This window comes from Hippopotamus amphibius, chromosome 9 (genome assembly GCF_030028045.1).
Source record: "Hippopotamus amphibius kiboko isolate mHipAmp2 chromosome 9, mHipAmp2.hap2, whole genome shotgun sequence".
Taxonomy (NCBI): Eukaryota; Metazoa; Chordata; class Mammalia; order Artiodactyla; family Hippopotamidae; genus Hippopotamus; species Hippopotamus amphibius.
Genome location: NC_080194.1, coordinates 76,752,792 through 76,771,012, shown reverse-complemented (window position 1 = coordinate 76,771,012; position 18,221 = coordinate 76,752,792). Strand labels below are relative to the sequence as shown.

The 18,221-nt window shown below is 36.7% G+C and overlaps 2 protein-coding genes across 8 annotated transcripts in view; both read right to left on the bottom strand.

Annotated features, from left to right (window-relative positions):
* The window catches only part of OPCML (opioid binding protein/cell adhesion molecule like), a 1,059,893-nt gene that overhangs the window by 334,848 nt on the left and 706,824 nt on the right, over positions 1 to 18,221 (bottom strand). The gene's annotated exons all lie outside the window — the stretch shown is intronic.
* LOC130829248 (mitochondrial fission factor-like) lies at positions 12,295 to 13,552 on the bottom strand. Its single transcript, XM_057695564.1, has one exon. It carries the CDS (start codon positions 13,186 to 13,188, stop codon positions 12,394 to 12,396), a length of 795 nt encoding a protein of 264 aa, XP_057551547.1. The 5' UTR covers positions 13,189 to 13,552; the 3' UTR covers positions 12,295 to 12,393.

The window sequence follows — 18,221 nt, the reverse complement described above, 5'->3', positions numbered from 1 at the left end:
AGAGTGTTCATTGCTCTTTGGGGCCGATGTCAATTCTATTTTTCTAACTTTGATGCAGCCTGAAAGGTGGCCTCGGAGGGCACGCTCAGTTGTCAGCCCGACAAGGGAAGCGTGCGCTCATAATGCAGTGTCACCTCCTTGTATTTCTCAACTCTGTCCCCACCTCTCCACCCCCAGGTCAGGCCTCCATCACCACCTTCCCTTGCTCACTGACGACTTCCCATCCAAATCTCCTGGCCTCAGATCTTGCCCATCAAACTCTGCCTCCTGCAGCCCCACAGCATCATGTGACACAGGGGCCTGCAGTGGCTTCCTTTGCCCATGGGGAGTGGTCAGCTACTAGACCAAGGCCGCCAAAGCCCCTCAGGGAGAACCACCTCCCACTTCAGCCTCCTTTTCTAACTGATTCTGAATTTCTTACTTCTATTTAGCCTTAACTATTAAACTCCTCTTGAAACCCTTTCACTTCCCCTGTGCCACTTACATGACAAGCTGTTGTCTGCGCCACTGCATGTGCAGTCCTGATCCCCCCGCCTCTCCGTCTCCAGGAAAACTTCCTAATATGGAAGGTGCTGATGAATTAATATTCTACCCTTGTGCCCCATAACACGCTGAGTGTGCTTCCACACGCCACTTACCACATTTTATTCTAACACTTTCTTTAAGAATCTGTTTCTGATACTAGAACTGAATTAACTGAATTCTGTGTACTCTTAACAGCCGCATGGCCCAGGGCAAGAGTTCACATGGAGGTTCACATGCCACGTGTAAATATTTTAAAGTTATAAATCAAGCTATCAAATTGTTAATTAAATATACAGTCTATATCTAGATTTGAAAAATATTCCTTCATAATGGTAATCAAGGCCAGGTCCAGATTTAGACTCTTGCAATTCCTCATGGCTCTTAGCCAGAATGTGGATCCCCAGTAGAGCTCTCCTGGTTCCTGGCACTCTCCTAACCCCCCTCCCCTGGATTCGCCTAGCTCTGGGAAGGACCTGTGTGCATATGTGGGGACACTCTAGGCCACACCTCCAGGCTCTGCTCACAGATTGTTTGGTTTGCTCTGCAAGCAATCACTGCTTGAGCCTAGAGGTGCACATGTGGCTGGTGTGTCTGTCTAGGAAGCACAGCCTTGGGGGAGGGACAGAAAATAGTTTTGGTGGGGAACCTGTGATCTCAGTGACCCGGATACTTTATAAAGGGAGACCTCAAGATCCAGGTGACCCTGGATCCATATAGTTATCCCTTCAAGGGAAAGGATACAACCAGAGGGGCAGAATTGGGGGCCCAGGGCTGAGGTCCCTCTTGCCTAGGCAAGGGCAATGCTGTCTCTAATCCTAACCCCCTGCTAGCAGCCAAGACGCACTCAATAACTATTGGATGAATAAACAAATTAAATACTGAATAAATTCTTTTTTACAACTATATATAAAGTTGTACCTTACTGCACACCAATAGGTATTGCAAAGTCAAATGCACCATTTAAGGACAATGTGAATGGGCTCTGAGCTTGGAAAAGAATGTGTATCTCAACATCATCACAAACTACTTTTTAAGTTTAGTCTGAGAGTTAGATATCTTATGTAATCTGTGAGTTCATTTTGCATTAAAGTGATACAGAATGAGAAAATGGAAAGAGCAAGGAATTTAAGTTAGTCTTCATCTTTACGGGCCCTTGTTTCCCGACTTGGTGGGAATATTCATAATATTATTCATTAAAAAGATAAGTAGAGCGTCTAGCACAGGGATGGCCTGGCAGGTGAATTTTGTTTTTGTTTCCCCATTCTTTCAAATCTCAGAGAACAATTTCATGAGTTGCAAGCTGCAGGACTAGTTGAGCAGACACTCCGGTGTTTGTTGAACTTCAGCAAACTGAAGCATAAACATGAAACGACGGAAGAAACACGGTTCAGCAACATGGTAAACTCAGGTCAACAGACTCGGGGGGGGTCCTCTTTCTGCAAATCCATAGAAATGTCAGATACAATATAATACGGTACAAGAAAAATAATTAAACATATTCCTGATTTCAAAGGAGAAAATAATCCCCTAGTCCCAGGAAAACAAACCAACAGGGAACTCAATACCAGAGCACTCCAGTGAGCTGATAGTGGGAGGTTATTAAGCCTAGAAATATCTAGACACTCAGCCTGGGACAGTAAGGTTTAAGTATCTACATGGAAACCTATGTGGCCAAGGGCTCATATAAAATGGGAAGCTGGTACTTAGAGACTTGTAAGAAGATACTACTCTCAAAGACTCATTAATGTCATAGGGAAAAAAAATAAAGAATTAAAACACTCCACCTCTGAACCCAGGAAAGAACAGAATTTATCTACCCTGGATTCTGTGTAAAAGTACCTGAGAAATCATATCCTTAAAAACATGTCACATGTAGATGTAGTGTCTGAAATCACACGGTGCTAAAATCTTACATAAACTTTGGTCCAAGAACTTTGAAACACCTGAGGCTCCTATAAAGCAAACGTAAAATATGTCCTTCAGGAATAGACACAACCTGGGTTGCATGAGTGAGAGTCCTATAGGAAACAGAGAAATGGGAAATAAGAAATACTCATTGAAACATCAAAATGAGCATACCAGGGAAAATTACAACCATGGAGGAAACAATTCACCCTGCAACGAATCAATGGAAGATTGATTCAGGAGTACTGGCACCCCAAAACCAGAGGCAAAAGACAACATAGCTGTTGGGTTTAACACAATTAAGTCAACAAAAGAAGAAACAGAAAGAATGGCAGGCTATTTTAAAAAGAATAAAGACAGCTTTGTTAAAAAAATAGTTCAGCATTTATTAAATGCTAGACACTGTGGTAAACATTTCATCTAACTATTTTAATATTTATAGCAATTCTCTGAAATAAATACTATTATTATTCCATTTTTTTTTTAATAAGGAAACTAGGACACAGAAAATTTAGATATTGTTCAAGATCATACAGCTCTTAAGCAAAGAAGTCAGAATTTTGAATGCAGGCTGTCTTGCTCCTGACAGTGTTCCTTTAATCCCTGCTAGCAACAATGGAATTTCAGAAATAAAAAGGGCGAGTCATTAAAATGAAAATGCAATGGCTAAGCAGAAGATTAGATACAGTTGAAGAGAACAGTAAAGAAATGGAAAATGCATTTGAAGAATTCATTGAGACTACATCATGAAGAGATAAAGATACAAAAAATATAAATAAACCATAGTGGATAATAAAGGCATCAAAGAATGAAATGAAAATATCATACATATTACTGATAGGAATTTTCAGAATTAAAGCATGAGACCTTAGACTCATGAAGAATACTCAATCCAGTAGAAAAAAAAAATCTAAACATGGATATATCATAATGAAACTACATTACACCAAAGATATGGTGTTTACCTTAAAAGTAACAAGAGAAAAAATATAAAATATCTTAAAAAGAACAAAAATTAGACTGATAACAGCAGATTTCTTATCAGCGAAAACAAAAATAAAAACAGAGGGCAGAAAATCATCAAATAATATTGCCAAAATAGTAAGATAATTTGAAAATAAAGCAAAATTGTCAACCTAGGATTTTTACACTCAATAAGCTATATACATGAGATAAGCCTGAATAAAGTTCCCATTATCCAGCAAAAGAATAAACTTGTGAGATTTAAAGGTTATTCTAAAATCCATATATGGAATTTCAAGAGACACAGGCAATATTAAACAACAACAACAAAAAAAAAAGAGGAAGAACAAAGTAGGAGGGCTCACACCCTTCGATTTCAAAACTTACTACAAAGTATCAGTAATCAAGAGAGTATAGTACTGGCACATAGATATTTAGATAAATACAGTAGAATTTGGAGTACAGAAATAAACCCCCCACACTTACAGTCAACTGATCTTTGACAAGGGTGCCAAGATCATTACATGGGGAAATCATAGTTTTTTCAACAATTGTGCTGGGAAAACTGAATAGCTACATGCAAAAGAATGAAGTTGAACTCCTACTTCATATTATATACAAAAATAACTCAAAATGGATCACAGACATAAATGTAAGAGACAAAACTATAAAACTCCTAGAAGAAAATGTAAGGGTATATTTTCACGACCTTGAATTTGGCAAATGATTTTTAGGCATGACACCAAAAGTACAAAAAACAAAAGAAAAAACAGCTAAATTGAACTGTATCAAATGTAAAATTTTTGTACTTCAAAGGACATCATCAAGAAAGTGAAAAAAGAAAGCTTACAGAATGAGAGAAAATATTTGCAAATCATATACCTGATAATAAGCTGCATCTGAAATACACAAAGGACACTTACAACTTAATAATCAGAAGGCAACCCAATTAAAAAATGGGCACAGGATTTTAACAGACAGTTCTCCAAAGAAGATATATCACTGGCCAATATCATTAGAAAAGATGCTAAACATCATTAATCATCAGGGAAATGCAAGTCAAAACCACAATGATACGCCACTTCACAATCACTAAGACGGTTGTTATCAAAAGATAATAACAAGTGTTGGGGAGCGTATGAAGGAAGCGAAGTATGAATACACTTATGCGGAAACGAAAACCGAATCAACTGCTTTGGAAAGCATTCTGGCAATCCCTTAAAGAGTTAAACATAAAGTTACCATATGACCCCAAAATTCCCACTCCTAGGTATAATTCCAAGAAAAATGAAAGTATATATCCACACAAAAATGTGTGCATGAATGTTCATAGCAGAATTTTCCATAATAGTGAAAAAGTGGAAACAACCCAGATGTCCATCAACTGATGAATGGAGAAACAAAATTTTAAATCCACACAATGGACTGTTATTTAGCTATAAAATGCAATAAAGTACTGATATATACTCCAAGAAGCTAGTCACAAACAACTATATATTATATGATATACAATATATCATAGAGAATCATATTATATGATTCTATCCATATTCAACTTCAGAGCAGGAAACTATAGAGACAGAGTACAGATTAGTGGTTGTTCAGGGTTGTGGGGGTGGTGGCGGTGGAGGGATTGAGAAAACAGGAATATAGGGTTTTTATAGTAGGTAATGTTCTATAATTGACTGTGGTAAAAGTTGCACATAACAGTGGATAAGCTAAAAAACACTGTATTGTTTTTAAATTTTAAATAGATGAATTATATGACATGTGAATCGTATCACAAAAAAAGCTCTTTAAAAAAGAAAAATAAATACATTTGTTAGTTTTAGATCATTACTAAATGTTATACTTAAAAAAAAAAAGGAAATTGAACCCAGAATGTAGATAGAATATATACAAGATAGAATGTAGAAAGCAGTAATCAAAGGAAAAAATCTATAATCACGCTGGTATCTATAAATAAGGACTGATTACAGGAAAAAAAAAAAAGGATGATAAGAATTGAAATGTTCTGTGCTCCTATTATTGTTTAGGAAAAGAATGAGGACATCAATTAACATCAGAATTTCAGTCAAATATTCACAGTAATTATTATTTAATATAATTAATAATACAAATATATATATAAACATCCTGTGGCCTAGAATGTGATTAGTGTTTAAAAATGTGTTAGACATGCTTGAAGAGAATATAAATTCTCTAAGTTTTGGGTAAAAGATCTTAATTATGTTCATTATAAAAAGATTTTACATGAACATAAACACACACATCCAGTAATAAGCTTTTACAAGAGATGTATATGAAAAAGAGATATTAAAGTTTTTTATGTTTTAAAAGGTAATCTGGTACAGAAATGTTAATCTAAATAAAATACCAAAATCAGCTAAAATAGCTAACATTTCTGAGTGTTGCCTATGTGTGAGACATCACATTTAGTCTGGTAACTAACTCATTAACTCTAGGCAACCTTATAAGGTACATCCTAGCAGAATTGCAGGATGAAATTGAAAAAGTTCAAAACTGCAGTGTGAGTTTTTAGTTCATCTCTCCCAGAAACCATTACATCAGGCAGACAAAATATAATGAACATTTGACCAAACATATCTTAAACCCTGCGTCCCAAATTTAGAAATTGCTTACTTTATTCACGCACATCTGTCACATTTAAAAAGACTGACCATCCTAGGAAATGAGCTTACTCTTAAGAACCACCGCAGAATCACTCTCATACAGACCATATAGTGTAAACAAAATGAAAAAAAAAAATTGCTAATCAGTAAGTAAAGACTGGCGAGGAAAATCAACCACAAGCTTATGTTTGAATACTACAAAACTTTAATCCATGGATCAAAATATTTATAATAAAAAGTATAAAATGCATAGGCCATATGACCATAGAAATTGTACATATAAAACTACTTGAGCACTGCATAAAACGAAATGTATAGCCTTAAATGTATGCATTAGGAAAGAAGAAAGAACATTAATGATAAATGTTTAATTCAAGAAATGAGGAAAAAAACAGTATAATATACCTGAAGAAAGCAGATGGAAGGAAATTAAGGTAAGAACATGATTTATTTATAGGCCATTCATATTATAAATACATAATAAATATTCTATGAATTTATTTATATGTATAATGTAATGTTATTTAATATAATATTATCATACTAAAATATATTATATAATATGTATTTCTAGAAATATTATATAATTATTATTTATATAATAAAAAGTAATAAACTAGAGGATCAATAAAAACCATTTATTTGAAGAGAATAAGAAGCACAGCCTTTTACAAGACTGATCAAAACTAAAGTGAAAGTAAGCAAATTAGTAATGATAATAGTAAATTATAGTAAAAATTCAATATTGCTTTTTCAAATCATAAGAAAATATCATGTTTGACGCCTATGATGCAAAACATATATAATAAGCAAATTTTATGTAAATATTAAATGATCAATATTGACTCAAGGAAAAATTTTAAAACCTGATTAGCCTTATCAAGCAGTAAAATATTGAATAGAAAGACACATTCTTTTCACAGTAAAGCACCAGATGATTTGCCTGGTGGGTTTTAGGGACTCTTTAAACATCAATAGCTCCTATGTAATGCCAGTTCTTCCAGATGATAAGAAAGAGGCATATGCATTGCGTGTGGGTCACCATGGTGCCAGCCTCCAAGAAGGCCTGCAGTCCTTCATCTTCCAGTGCTCAGTCCCCACCTACATAAGTCATGGCTGGCCTGTAGTCAATCGACCAGTGTAGAAGCGTCACTGCATGACTTCTCAGGGAGGCCACAAAACACACTGAGCTTCTGCCTTGGATTAGTTCTTCTGGTGGAAGCCAAGAGCTCTGTCATGAGGTTGCTCGAGCCATCTGGACAGGGGCTCGTGTAGAGAGGTGCCGAGGCTTCCTGCCAATAACAGCCATGACAGTGGTCCTCCAGCCCTACTCAAGATGACTGTAGCCCCAGCCAACATCCTGATGGCAACCTTGTGAGAGGCATCAAGCCAGACTGTCCAGTCAAGTCCCTCCCCAATGTCTGAATTATAGAAATTTAGAGATTAAAAAAAAAAAATGTTTGTGTTCTTTTGACACCTGGTTTTGCCAGTAACATATTCAGCAATAGACAACTAATGAATTAGTATATGCTTGATATGCAAACTCATAAAGGACAATACAGAAAAATAAATCGTATAAGCCAACCTTACAATCAAAAATTAAAGAATCCTAAGTAGAAAATCAGTGCATCAAATCCAGCAATATACGTGTATGTGTAGGCATGTATATATAAAACCAGTCATAAATATAAAAGAGGGTTTATTTGGGGCATGCAAAGATAATTATACAGTAGGAAATATTTTTTATGTATCTCACTATATTCACATAGTTATGAAAGGAAAGAAAAGAACATAAAAATCCCAAGTGGTACAGAAAGATAATTCAATAAAAATAAATTCCAATTATTGATTAAAAATAAAAATACACTTTAGCCAGTTAGAAATACAAAGAGTCAACCTTAAATGACCCTCCACACTCAGGAAAAGCATCTCATCAATAATCTACAGTGAATGTCCTACTTGGTGGTAAAATATTAAAAGCAAGGTTTTTTTTTTTCAAAGTAAGGACAAGAAAACTATGATTGCTATCAGTCCTATCATTAAACATTTTACTTCATAATAAAGCCTATAAAATAAAAACACCAAAATAAATGGGGGTAGAAGAAGTTTTTAAATAAAATTTTAACTGTAGTCATATGGATACTAACATAAAAGTTCTCATAGAATATATAAGATAGTTAATGTTATGTGTCAACATGGCTAGGCCACATTAACCAGATATTATATTTGGTCAAACAGTATTCTATATGTTTTCATAGAGTAAATTTTTGGAAAGGTTAACATTTAAATCAGTAGATTTGCATATAGCAGATTGCCCTCCATAACGTGGATGGGCCTCATCCAATCAGCTGGAGACCTGAAGAAAAGCATGGACTCCCTCTGAAGAAGAGGCAGTTCTGCCAGGAGACCGCATTTGGACTCAAAATGCAGCCCTTCCCTGGGTCTCTAGACCACCGGCCCACCCTGCAGAGTTTGGACAATTACGTGAGTCAATGCCTTAAAGTCTCGCTCTCTCCCTGTCTCATTCTCTATTACATATATTCCACATATAGTAAATAAAATCATACAGTAGGTGGGGTTTTGTGTGTGACTTCAAAGTCATCCGTTCTGTAGCATGTATCAGTACTTAATTTTCTTTTATGGTTAAATACTATTGAATTGTATGCACACATCAGTTTTTTTAATCCTTTCATCATTTGATGGTCATTTAGGTTGCCTCATTTTTTGCCTATTATGAACAATGTTGCTGTGAACATTAATGTACAAGTTTCTGTATGGATATCTGTTTTCATTTCTCTTAAGTATATACTAAAAGTGGAATTAGCAGGTGATGTGGTAACTCTATGTTTAACCCTCTGAGGAACTGCCAGACTGTTATCCAAGAAGGTTAAACCACTGTACCATCAGCACTATATGGGGGTTGCACTTTCTCCACATCCTCGCCAACATTTGTGATGACCTGTCTTTACAATTACAGTCATCCTAGTGGGTGTGAAGTGGTATCTCATTGTGGTTTTGATTTGCTTTTCCCTGATGGCTAACTCAAGGATCTTTTCATGAGCTTACTGGCTATTTGTGTATCTTCTTTGGAGAAATATCCATTCAAGCTGTTTGAACATTTTCTAGTTGGTTCTCTAGTCTGATTGTTATTGAAGAGCAACAGGTTTTTTTAATGTATTCTAGATAAGTGTTCATTATCATCACCATATAATTTGCAAATATTTTCTCCCGTTTTGTGGGTTTTCCTCGAACTTTCTTGATGGTATCCTTTGAAGCACGAAAGTTTATAAATTTGATAAAAACCCAACTTATTTTTTGTGCTTTTGGTGTCATATATAGGAGTTTTTGTCTACTTATGATATTGTGATATAATAAGAAATATATGTATTTTTTTCTTAGTACATGGCTCCTCCTGGAACAGTTTCTAAAACCCTTGTAATTTCCCAAGTGATAAAAGCTGGAGAACTTCTTTCCTTATAACTTAGTTTTCATTCCCAGCTCCTGAAATTGCTCCAGAGGATAAAGGTAAAAAGAGTGTCCTTTGTTATTCATAACAAGCCCCTTTCAACCACACCTGAGTTTATGTTAATGCAGTGATTTCTGGGAAGCCCCTAGTTAACCACTGGATGAAGGGCTGGTCACCAGAGGAACCAACTCATTGATAAGAAGGTTAGAAATTTCAGCCCCCACTCCCTACCTCTAGGGAGGGGAGAGTGGCTAGAGGTGAATTAATACCCAGTGGCTAATGAATTAATCAGTCATGCCTATATGAGAAAGCTTCCATAAAATCTCCCAAGTACAGGGTTCAGAGAGGCTCCAGGTTGGTGAATAAAAACAGATCCATATTCTGGGACAGTGATACAATCCCAAAACTCCAAGAGCCCAGCAGCTCCCGTGCTTGGGACCCTTCCAGACTCCCCCTTTTTAATCTCTTCACCTGGCTGTTCATCTGTAGCCTTTAATGTGCCCTTTGTAATAAACTGGTAATCTAGTAAGTAAACTGTTTTCCTGAGTTCTGTGAGCAGTTCTAGAAATGATCGAACTGGCAGAGGGGGTCATGGGAACCTCCAATTGCTTGCTAAGTTGGACAGAAGTTGTGATTAACCTGGGGACTCACCCCTTGTACTTGGCTCTGAAGTGGGGGGCAGTCCTGTGGAATGGACTCCTTAAGCTGTTGATGTCTGTACTAATTCCAGACAGTTTAGTGTCAGAATTGAATTTAAATTAAAGGACACCCAGCTGGTAAGGGAGAATTGGTTGGTATGGAAAAAACCCACACATCTGATGTCAGGGAGTGTTCCGTGGATAGAGTGGTAAGTAGAGAAGAAAGTGAATTTCTCTTTCAATACCCACTGTCGTGAAGATATATTTACTCCTTTATTTTCTTCCAAGAGTTTTATAATTTTAGCTACTACATATAGGTTTATGATCCATTTTTACTTAATTGTTGTGTGTGGTGTGAGAAAGTGTTCCAACTTCATTATTTGTATTTGCAAATCCAGTTGTGCCAGCCCCATTTGTTGTAAAGCTTATTCTTTCCCCCAATGAATTGTCTTGGCATCCTTGTCAAAAGTCAATTGAGTGTAAATGTGATGCTCTTTCTAGACTCTCCATTATATTCTATTGATTTATTGTCTATCCTTAAGTCATTATTACCCTTTCTTGATTATTGCAGCTTTGTAGTAAGTTTCAAAATTGGGAATTGTAATTTCTCCAACTTTGTCACTTTTAAAGATTATTTTGGCTATGTTGGGTCCCTTATATTTGCATGTAAACTTTATCATCAGCTTATCCAATTCAAAAAAGAAGTCTGCTGGAATTTTGATAAGAATTGTGTTGAATTTGTTGATCAATTCGGGAAAAATTGCCTTCTTTTGCAATGCTAAGGAAAAATTGCCTTCTTTGCAATGCCAAGTCTCCAAATACAGGAGCACTGGATATCTTTCTATTTATTTAGGTCTTCTTTAATTTCTTTCAACAATGTTTTGTAGTTATCAGAGTACAGTATAAGTTTTGTACTTTTTCATTTTTCCCAAATATTTAATTTTCTGATGTTACTAGATATGGAACTGTTTTCTTTAATTTCATTTTTGAATTGTTCATTGATAGTGCATATTGATGTTTTTATATATTGATTTATCCTGCTGTATAGTAGTTATAATAGAGTTTTTAGTGGGTTCCTTAGGATTTTCTGTATATAAAGCACGCTTTTTGCAAATAGAGCTCATTCTTATTACTTTCTAATCTGAATGACTTTATTTTTCTTGATGAACTTGCCTAGCCAGAACACACAGTACAATGTTGAGTAGAAGAGGTGAAAGTGGACACCCTTGCCTTGTTTCTGATTTACAGGAAAGCCTCCAACCTTTCATCATTCAGTAGGATATAAGCTATAGTTTTGTGTAGATCTCTTTTTATCAAATTGAGTATATTCCATTCTATTCTAATTATTTCAGTGTTTTTATCAAAAAGTGGTGTTGGATTTTGTCAACTGTTTTTTCTGTATCAATAACATGTCCATGTAGTTTTTGCCCATTATTCTATTAATATGATGGGCTGTATGAACTGATTCTCAGATGTTAAACTTTACATTCTCGGTCATGGTATATCCTTTTTATATATCATTGTATTCGGCTTGCTTGTATTTTTTTTTTTTCTTTGGTTGACAGTTTATTAAATACACTACATTTGTACCTTATTCTGTAGTTTTTTAAATCATTCACACATGGACTTAGTAAAAATGTACTTTATAGAAAACCAACTGCAAAACTAAAGTAAAAATAAAAATGCACATTTCGCCCACATCTTAGATAAACTGCTGAAAATGTTAGGAATTATTTTATTGAAGGTGATTGTGAAACATGAGGTGGCTTGATTGTATTAAATCTGACACCAGACCATGACGTCAGTAGTATTAATGTTCAAATGTGGATGCAAAAATGTCTATTAACTAAACTGTTTAATCTAACAGTGTTTGAGAAACAGGACAACATAAAGTATTATTTTTCCTTTACAGATACTTCTCTAAATCCATTTTCTATACACTTTCTCTCCCATTCATAAAATTAGCTGAGGTAAAAAAAATTCCTTAAAACAAACAAACAAACCTAGATCCTATTTACAAAACATGCAAAGGGAGAATTTTAAGTAGGTGTTATGGCAGAACCAGTTAAAAGTAAACACAGCTCAGTGACAAAATATACCTTTACTTCTGCAAATATGTCTTTCCCCCTCCTTTCTGGGAGAAATACATTTTCAGGGTGTGGACTATAAAACGGCATACAATGCAAAGACAGAAACAAAGAAGTTTGCAAATTCTTTATATTTCCAGCTGTTGAGACAATATTTCTGAGAGCTGAGGTTACCTCTAGCAGCGAAACCAGAGCCAGCTATTAAGCAGCCAGAATGCTACAGTAATTGAATACATGACCATTTCTCTTTTAGCACATTCTTTGTTCTCTTCTTCCAGAAGCTGTAGACGTCTATTTAGTTTGATTATCTGTCGTCTTAATGAAGCTCCATCTACAACAGTCATGTCATCTGAAGTTCCTTCGACTGTTGTATCTATATTTGAAATGCCATACCTGATGTTGTCATGATGAGGATTAGAACTGGCGGCAGCAGACCCACCACGCAACACAGGTATAGAGTCAGTCCTGACCAGCTGTCCATTTTGGCGAACAGCATTTTCACTCATAGAGTGCTCTCTTTTTAGCCTGCCAACTGCACGGATTTCTTCATTTTGAGGAGTTGGAGGAGGTCTTTCCAAATCCAGGAAATCTAGTGGTCTTTCACTTAACGTAAGCACACGAGGTGGTGTTTTTAGTGCCAGAGGTTTAAAGGGAGTTGACTGTATAAGGTCAAGATCTTCTGGTCTCGAAAATGGAACGTCTTCATTATTTCCTGCTACAACAATTCTTTCTGGAACCTGCATAATCACACTAGCATTTGAAACTCCTTCTTGGAATCCTTGTTCCAGGTCAGCATTTTGTGGTGCTGCTTTAAAATTTTCTGGGACCCTCATTCGCTGACTAATACCTTCGGTGTATTCCATTTCAAACTGAATTCGACTAATTTCCACCATCTCAGCAGCAGTGGGAGAAGGAAATGCTGCCCCAATCACTCTTCCTAGTGATGTGTCATTGCTTGTTCTTTTACTCATTTGTAATACAGTAAATACACGTCTATAATAGCTATTAAAATACTGCTACCCTGTAGTTCAGTTTACTTTACACAACAATTCCCCTACAGATCTGAACTTTTTTGGAGGTGTACATAACAATACGGACACTGCTTTTCCAGAAATGTGTACCAACTACTGCTTGCTTTTTGGCATTATCTGCTTCTGTGCTTCATATTAAATCCTTTAACTTGCTTCAATATGCATGTGCTGGATTTAGAGCCACTTTTGTCCCCCTGGGCCCGCTGGAGGGTCCCTGGCGAGGGCCGCCGCCCGCCGTCTCCCTGGGCGCTCGCGTGAGTGCTCTCAGAGGCCGTTGGCGGAGCGCACCGAGGAGCCCGGGCAAATCACCAGCCGTAGCGGCCCGCAGCGGGCAGGGAAAGACGCGAGAACGTCCCGGCTTGCTTGCATTTTGTTGAGGATTTTTTAATCTATATTCTAAGAAATATTGTTCCATAATTTTTTTGCGTATGACATCTTTGTCTGATTTTGGTATTAGAATAATAATGGTGTCATAGAATAAGTTGGATAGTATTCCCTGATCTTCCATGTTTAAGAAAAGTTTGTGAAGAAATGATGTTTTCGTCTTTAAGTGTGTGGTAGAATTCACCAGTGAAGCCATCTGGGCCTTAGCTTTTCTCTGTGGATAGTTTTTTCATTACTCATTACTTTTATTTACTTGCCATAGGTTTACTCAGATTTTCAGTTTCTTCTTGAGTCAATTTTAGCAGAGTATGCTTTTCTAAGAATTTTCCCACTTAATCTAAATTATCCAATTTGTAGACATACAACTGTTTATTATATTCCCTTATACTCCTTTTTATTACTGTAAGGTCTGTAGTAATGTACCGTTTTTCATTTCTGATTTTAGTAATTTGAGTCTTTTCTCTTGATCAGTCTAGCTAAAGGTTTATCAATCTGTTTAACTTTTTAAAGAACCAACTCATAGTCCTGCTTTAGAAAGATTTTTGACAAAGATTTCCATTTAATCATTTTTATACCAGAACAGAGAAAACTCCTAATGAGTCATGCTTGCAGAGAACATTAGGTCTCCCAGAATGAGAATGCCAGTTCTCTTTGTTCTCACTATACACCGGAATGAGGTATAACCAACCCCTAGTATAATCAGAGCAACACTAAGTTGTCTGATTCTTTTTAAAATTCTAGAAAACTTTCTAATCCAAATAAATAAATTGCACTGAATATGAGCATTTAAGAAAGCTCTGAGATTATAATTTGAAACTGCTTTTTAAAGGGAAGGAACAGAGACAAATAGATAATTTTCTCTTATCTTGAGCTTCCTTTTTCCTGTGTTTAGAATACATGCTGATGCCTCTCCCAATCAGGTCCCAGCCTCCTGTCTGAGATCTGGACTCACTATTTCAGGGAATATGTACTGTGTGCTCTCACGTGCCATGCAGTACTCCCTGTGCTTGTTTTTTACATTTTGCTCTGAATCAAATTTCCAACTTTGGAAACTCCCCTTCTTGTTTGAAGGCACTTTAAAAGTAACATTTCCCAAATACAACCCTTGACTTCCCTGTGTCCAAGTGTATCTCCTCGCCACTACCACCCCTGCTGCCCTGAACCCAGCCTTCACCATCTCAATAAATAGCACCACCGATCACCAAATTCAAGCCAAAATCCTAGAAGCCATTCTTGATTATTCCCTTTCCCCCATGACCGTCAGAGAATCTTTTCACTTCTGACTCAAATTTATATCTGGAATAGGCCCACTTATCTGCACCTTCACTAGTCCAAATCTCCACCTTCTCTGACACTTAACTCTTCCCTCCTCCCCTTCTTGCTCAAAGTCTATTCTGTACCCAGAACCCAGAGTGATCTTTGGTTAATGTAGAGAAGAGCATGTCTCTCCTCACCCCACCACCCACAGGCTTTTCGTGTTTTCCTGCTGTATGTTAAGTTAAATTCTAATGTCTTATTTGTTAGGTCCTTTTGTTGCCTCTCCAGCTTCATAATGAGTCAGCCTCTTACTTCCTCAATACAATCTGTGCTCACTAGCCTTCTGTAGGCTGTGCACATTTGTTCAAGAAATGTATGAAGAACTGATCCTTAAGGATTTCTTAGAAATGACTTCTAAAACCTCTGGGATCCAGAGGTTCCAATCTTAATTATTATCTCCCCATTAGAGATATTTTTCTGAACCGTATACCCTGAACATCATAAAAACCAACAGCAGAAAAGTAAACATGAATTTAGAATATATCCCAGAATTGGATTATTCTTGACACCAGAAGATGCGGTTTCAACAAAGGGTGTACCTTCCGGTCCTGAACACATGAAGTCAAAGACACTTCAAAAATTTAACGTTCTCCTGGTTCCAGAAAATATTAGAGCCAAATCCCTCAGTTCCCTCTAGAAATAAAGTCTGGTTTCCACAGGTGGGTTGGAAAGGAAGAGAGTGGTCTCTGAAGGAATTTATTGTACCATCTCTCACCTCTCTTTTGATAGTTTAATGCTTTTTCTTCCCAGCACTTAGACATGACTTAGAAATAAAGGTGGAAGAATAAGAACCATAACTTCTTTCTTCAAATGATCATAACTGCTGGATAGAAGGTCCTTAACAAGCTCCCACTCTAACAAGCCGCTGTTGTTTTCATGTTTTGCGCTGACTTGATCCTGTACACGATAACATCCTCAAACAGCAAGTGCATTAAGCTGTGACAGCTTTCCACTGACCTAAGCAATTGCATTAGGAAAACACCATTAGCAGCTCCCTTTCTTCATCTGTTCTCCCCTCCTCCTTCCCACCAGTAAAAGGTATGCTCAATACTACTATTAAATTACCCTTAGAAATACGCTCCTCAAAGAAAAATCAATGCACATGTGTTTTAACACTTGTCACAGATAGATCAAACGACCAATCTAACATATATTATCCACCCAAAGGTTTACATTTTAAACGAGCTTCTTTGGGTGGCACATTTATGAGCCCACATCTATACTAAGAAAAAAAAAAAGCAATGAGTGAGAGTATGGGAAGGAATACAAATGAGTCTGACTGTTAATCCAAGTGCTTTTTCTGGATGTATGTGGTCCTCCGTGGTGAACACAGAACAAAATGGTGGGATAGGGTAAAAGTGGTGGGGCATGGTAGGATTAGCCAAAGCCCTAAGCCCAGACTTGCTATGATTCAAATAATAATACTCACCCCTCTATTCATGAGTTTGAAAGCGCTTCTCATTCTGATCCTTTCCCCCCTGTTTAGTCATGACCCACTTTCTACCAGGAGACAAAATGTATAGTTATTAGGGTACAGGAGCTAAAACCAGGGAGTGACCCAATAATTTTGAAAATGTATGAATTTTGGCAGTTTACTTAATATATCTGTTTACTTTGGCAGTTTACTTAATATATTCCATTTCTTTACTTAGAAATAGGGGCAATAATATTACCTCACTGAGAGAGTTATTAGGATTAAATGAGCTTAAGAGGTCAGGCATTCGAAGCAATGCCTTTCATACAGTAAGCCACGTTAACTACTAACTATTGTTATTTAGTATATTTATTAAGAAGAAAAATTACCACTCCTAATAAGGATACTTGCTACAGATTATACAATTAAGTTCTACTTCCAGCCGTAGTGGAGTCACTGTATTAGACAAGCCCTATGGCTATAAACAGCTATAAAATACATGACACAGCTGTTTTCAGACAATGAAGAACAGGCAGTACAAGACTGCAAGGGCTGAGAGGGGGTGAGTCCCACAGGCAGCCAGGTTTCTATCTCAAGACAATTTACCAAGCTCATTGCAGAAAGTTGGTGTCACAGCAGAGAACCCTGTTCCTGCTGAGCTGAGGTGGCAGAGATTACAGTTCAGGGCAGCTGGAGATGCTGGGATCTACAGGGTGGGAAATTGAAATGGAGGAAATTGTGCAAAAAGGGAGCCTCAGAGGTCTCTCTGGGAGTCTTGTACAAGTTGTGGGCTGAGGGGTTCCTCCACTGAGCAAGAGAGCCAGAGGACTGAGGATGGCAGCTGCAGTGGACTTAAGAACAGAACGTGGGTAACCCAGGCACTGCTGGGGGAAGAACAGTGCCCAGAGATTTTGGAGTTTGGTCCCTGCCAGAATGATTAGCACTCCTTAATACACTAGGCTCCAGCCAAGATACCAGAAAGGTGACCCTGAGGAGTAAGAACCACATGTACAGCATGATCAACCCTCAGCCCTTTAGGCAAAGCCTGAAATGAAGCTCTAGCAAGATCCAAAGTGGATACAGAGTTTGGAGGCTGAGTCTTGGCAAATTATATCAATGTGATCAGCCAGTGAATGAAATGCCTGTTAGAAATAGAATTAATGGTCTTCAGAGTAAGGTAATAGAATCTAGAGACTCTACAATGTATTACCCATTATTTCAATGTTAAATCAAAAATCAGAAGTCAAAGAAAAGCCAAAAAAATGCCATCTATACTTAAGAATAAAAAACCAATAGAATCTGAACCCAAGATACCCAGATGTTGGGCTCATCGGCCAAATTTAAAACTGCTATTATAAACATATTTGAAGAATTAAACAAAATGTGTTCAAAAAATTATAGGAAAACATGGTCTAAATGAGTAAGCAGACAAGGACTCTCAATGTACAAATGGAAACTATTTTTAAAAAAAGAACCAAATGAATATTCTAGAACTAAAAAGTATGCCATCAAAATGAAAAAAAAAAAAAAACAACAACAGATGAACTCATAGTAGATTCAAGATGGCAAGCAAAACCCAGTGAATTAAAGATCTGATAAATAAAAATTATCTAATTTTAAAAACAGACATTTAAAAAATATTAATAAAAGTAAATAATGCTTCTGGGACACAGAGAACACTATAAAATAGGCTAATTTATGTATAATTGGTGTCCCAAAAAAGTAGAGAGTGACAGTGAGCAAATGTTTGAAAATATCATGGCAGAGAACTTCTCAAAATTGATTTTAAAATCCCCACCAATCTATAGATTCAGGAAGTACAGAAGGACAAATATAAGAACAACCACACTAGGCAGAT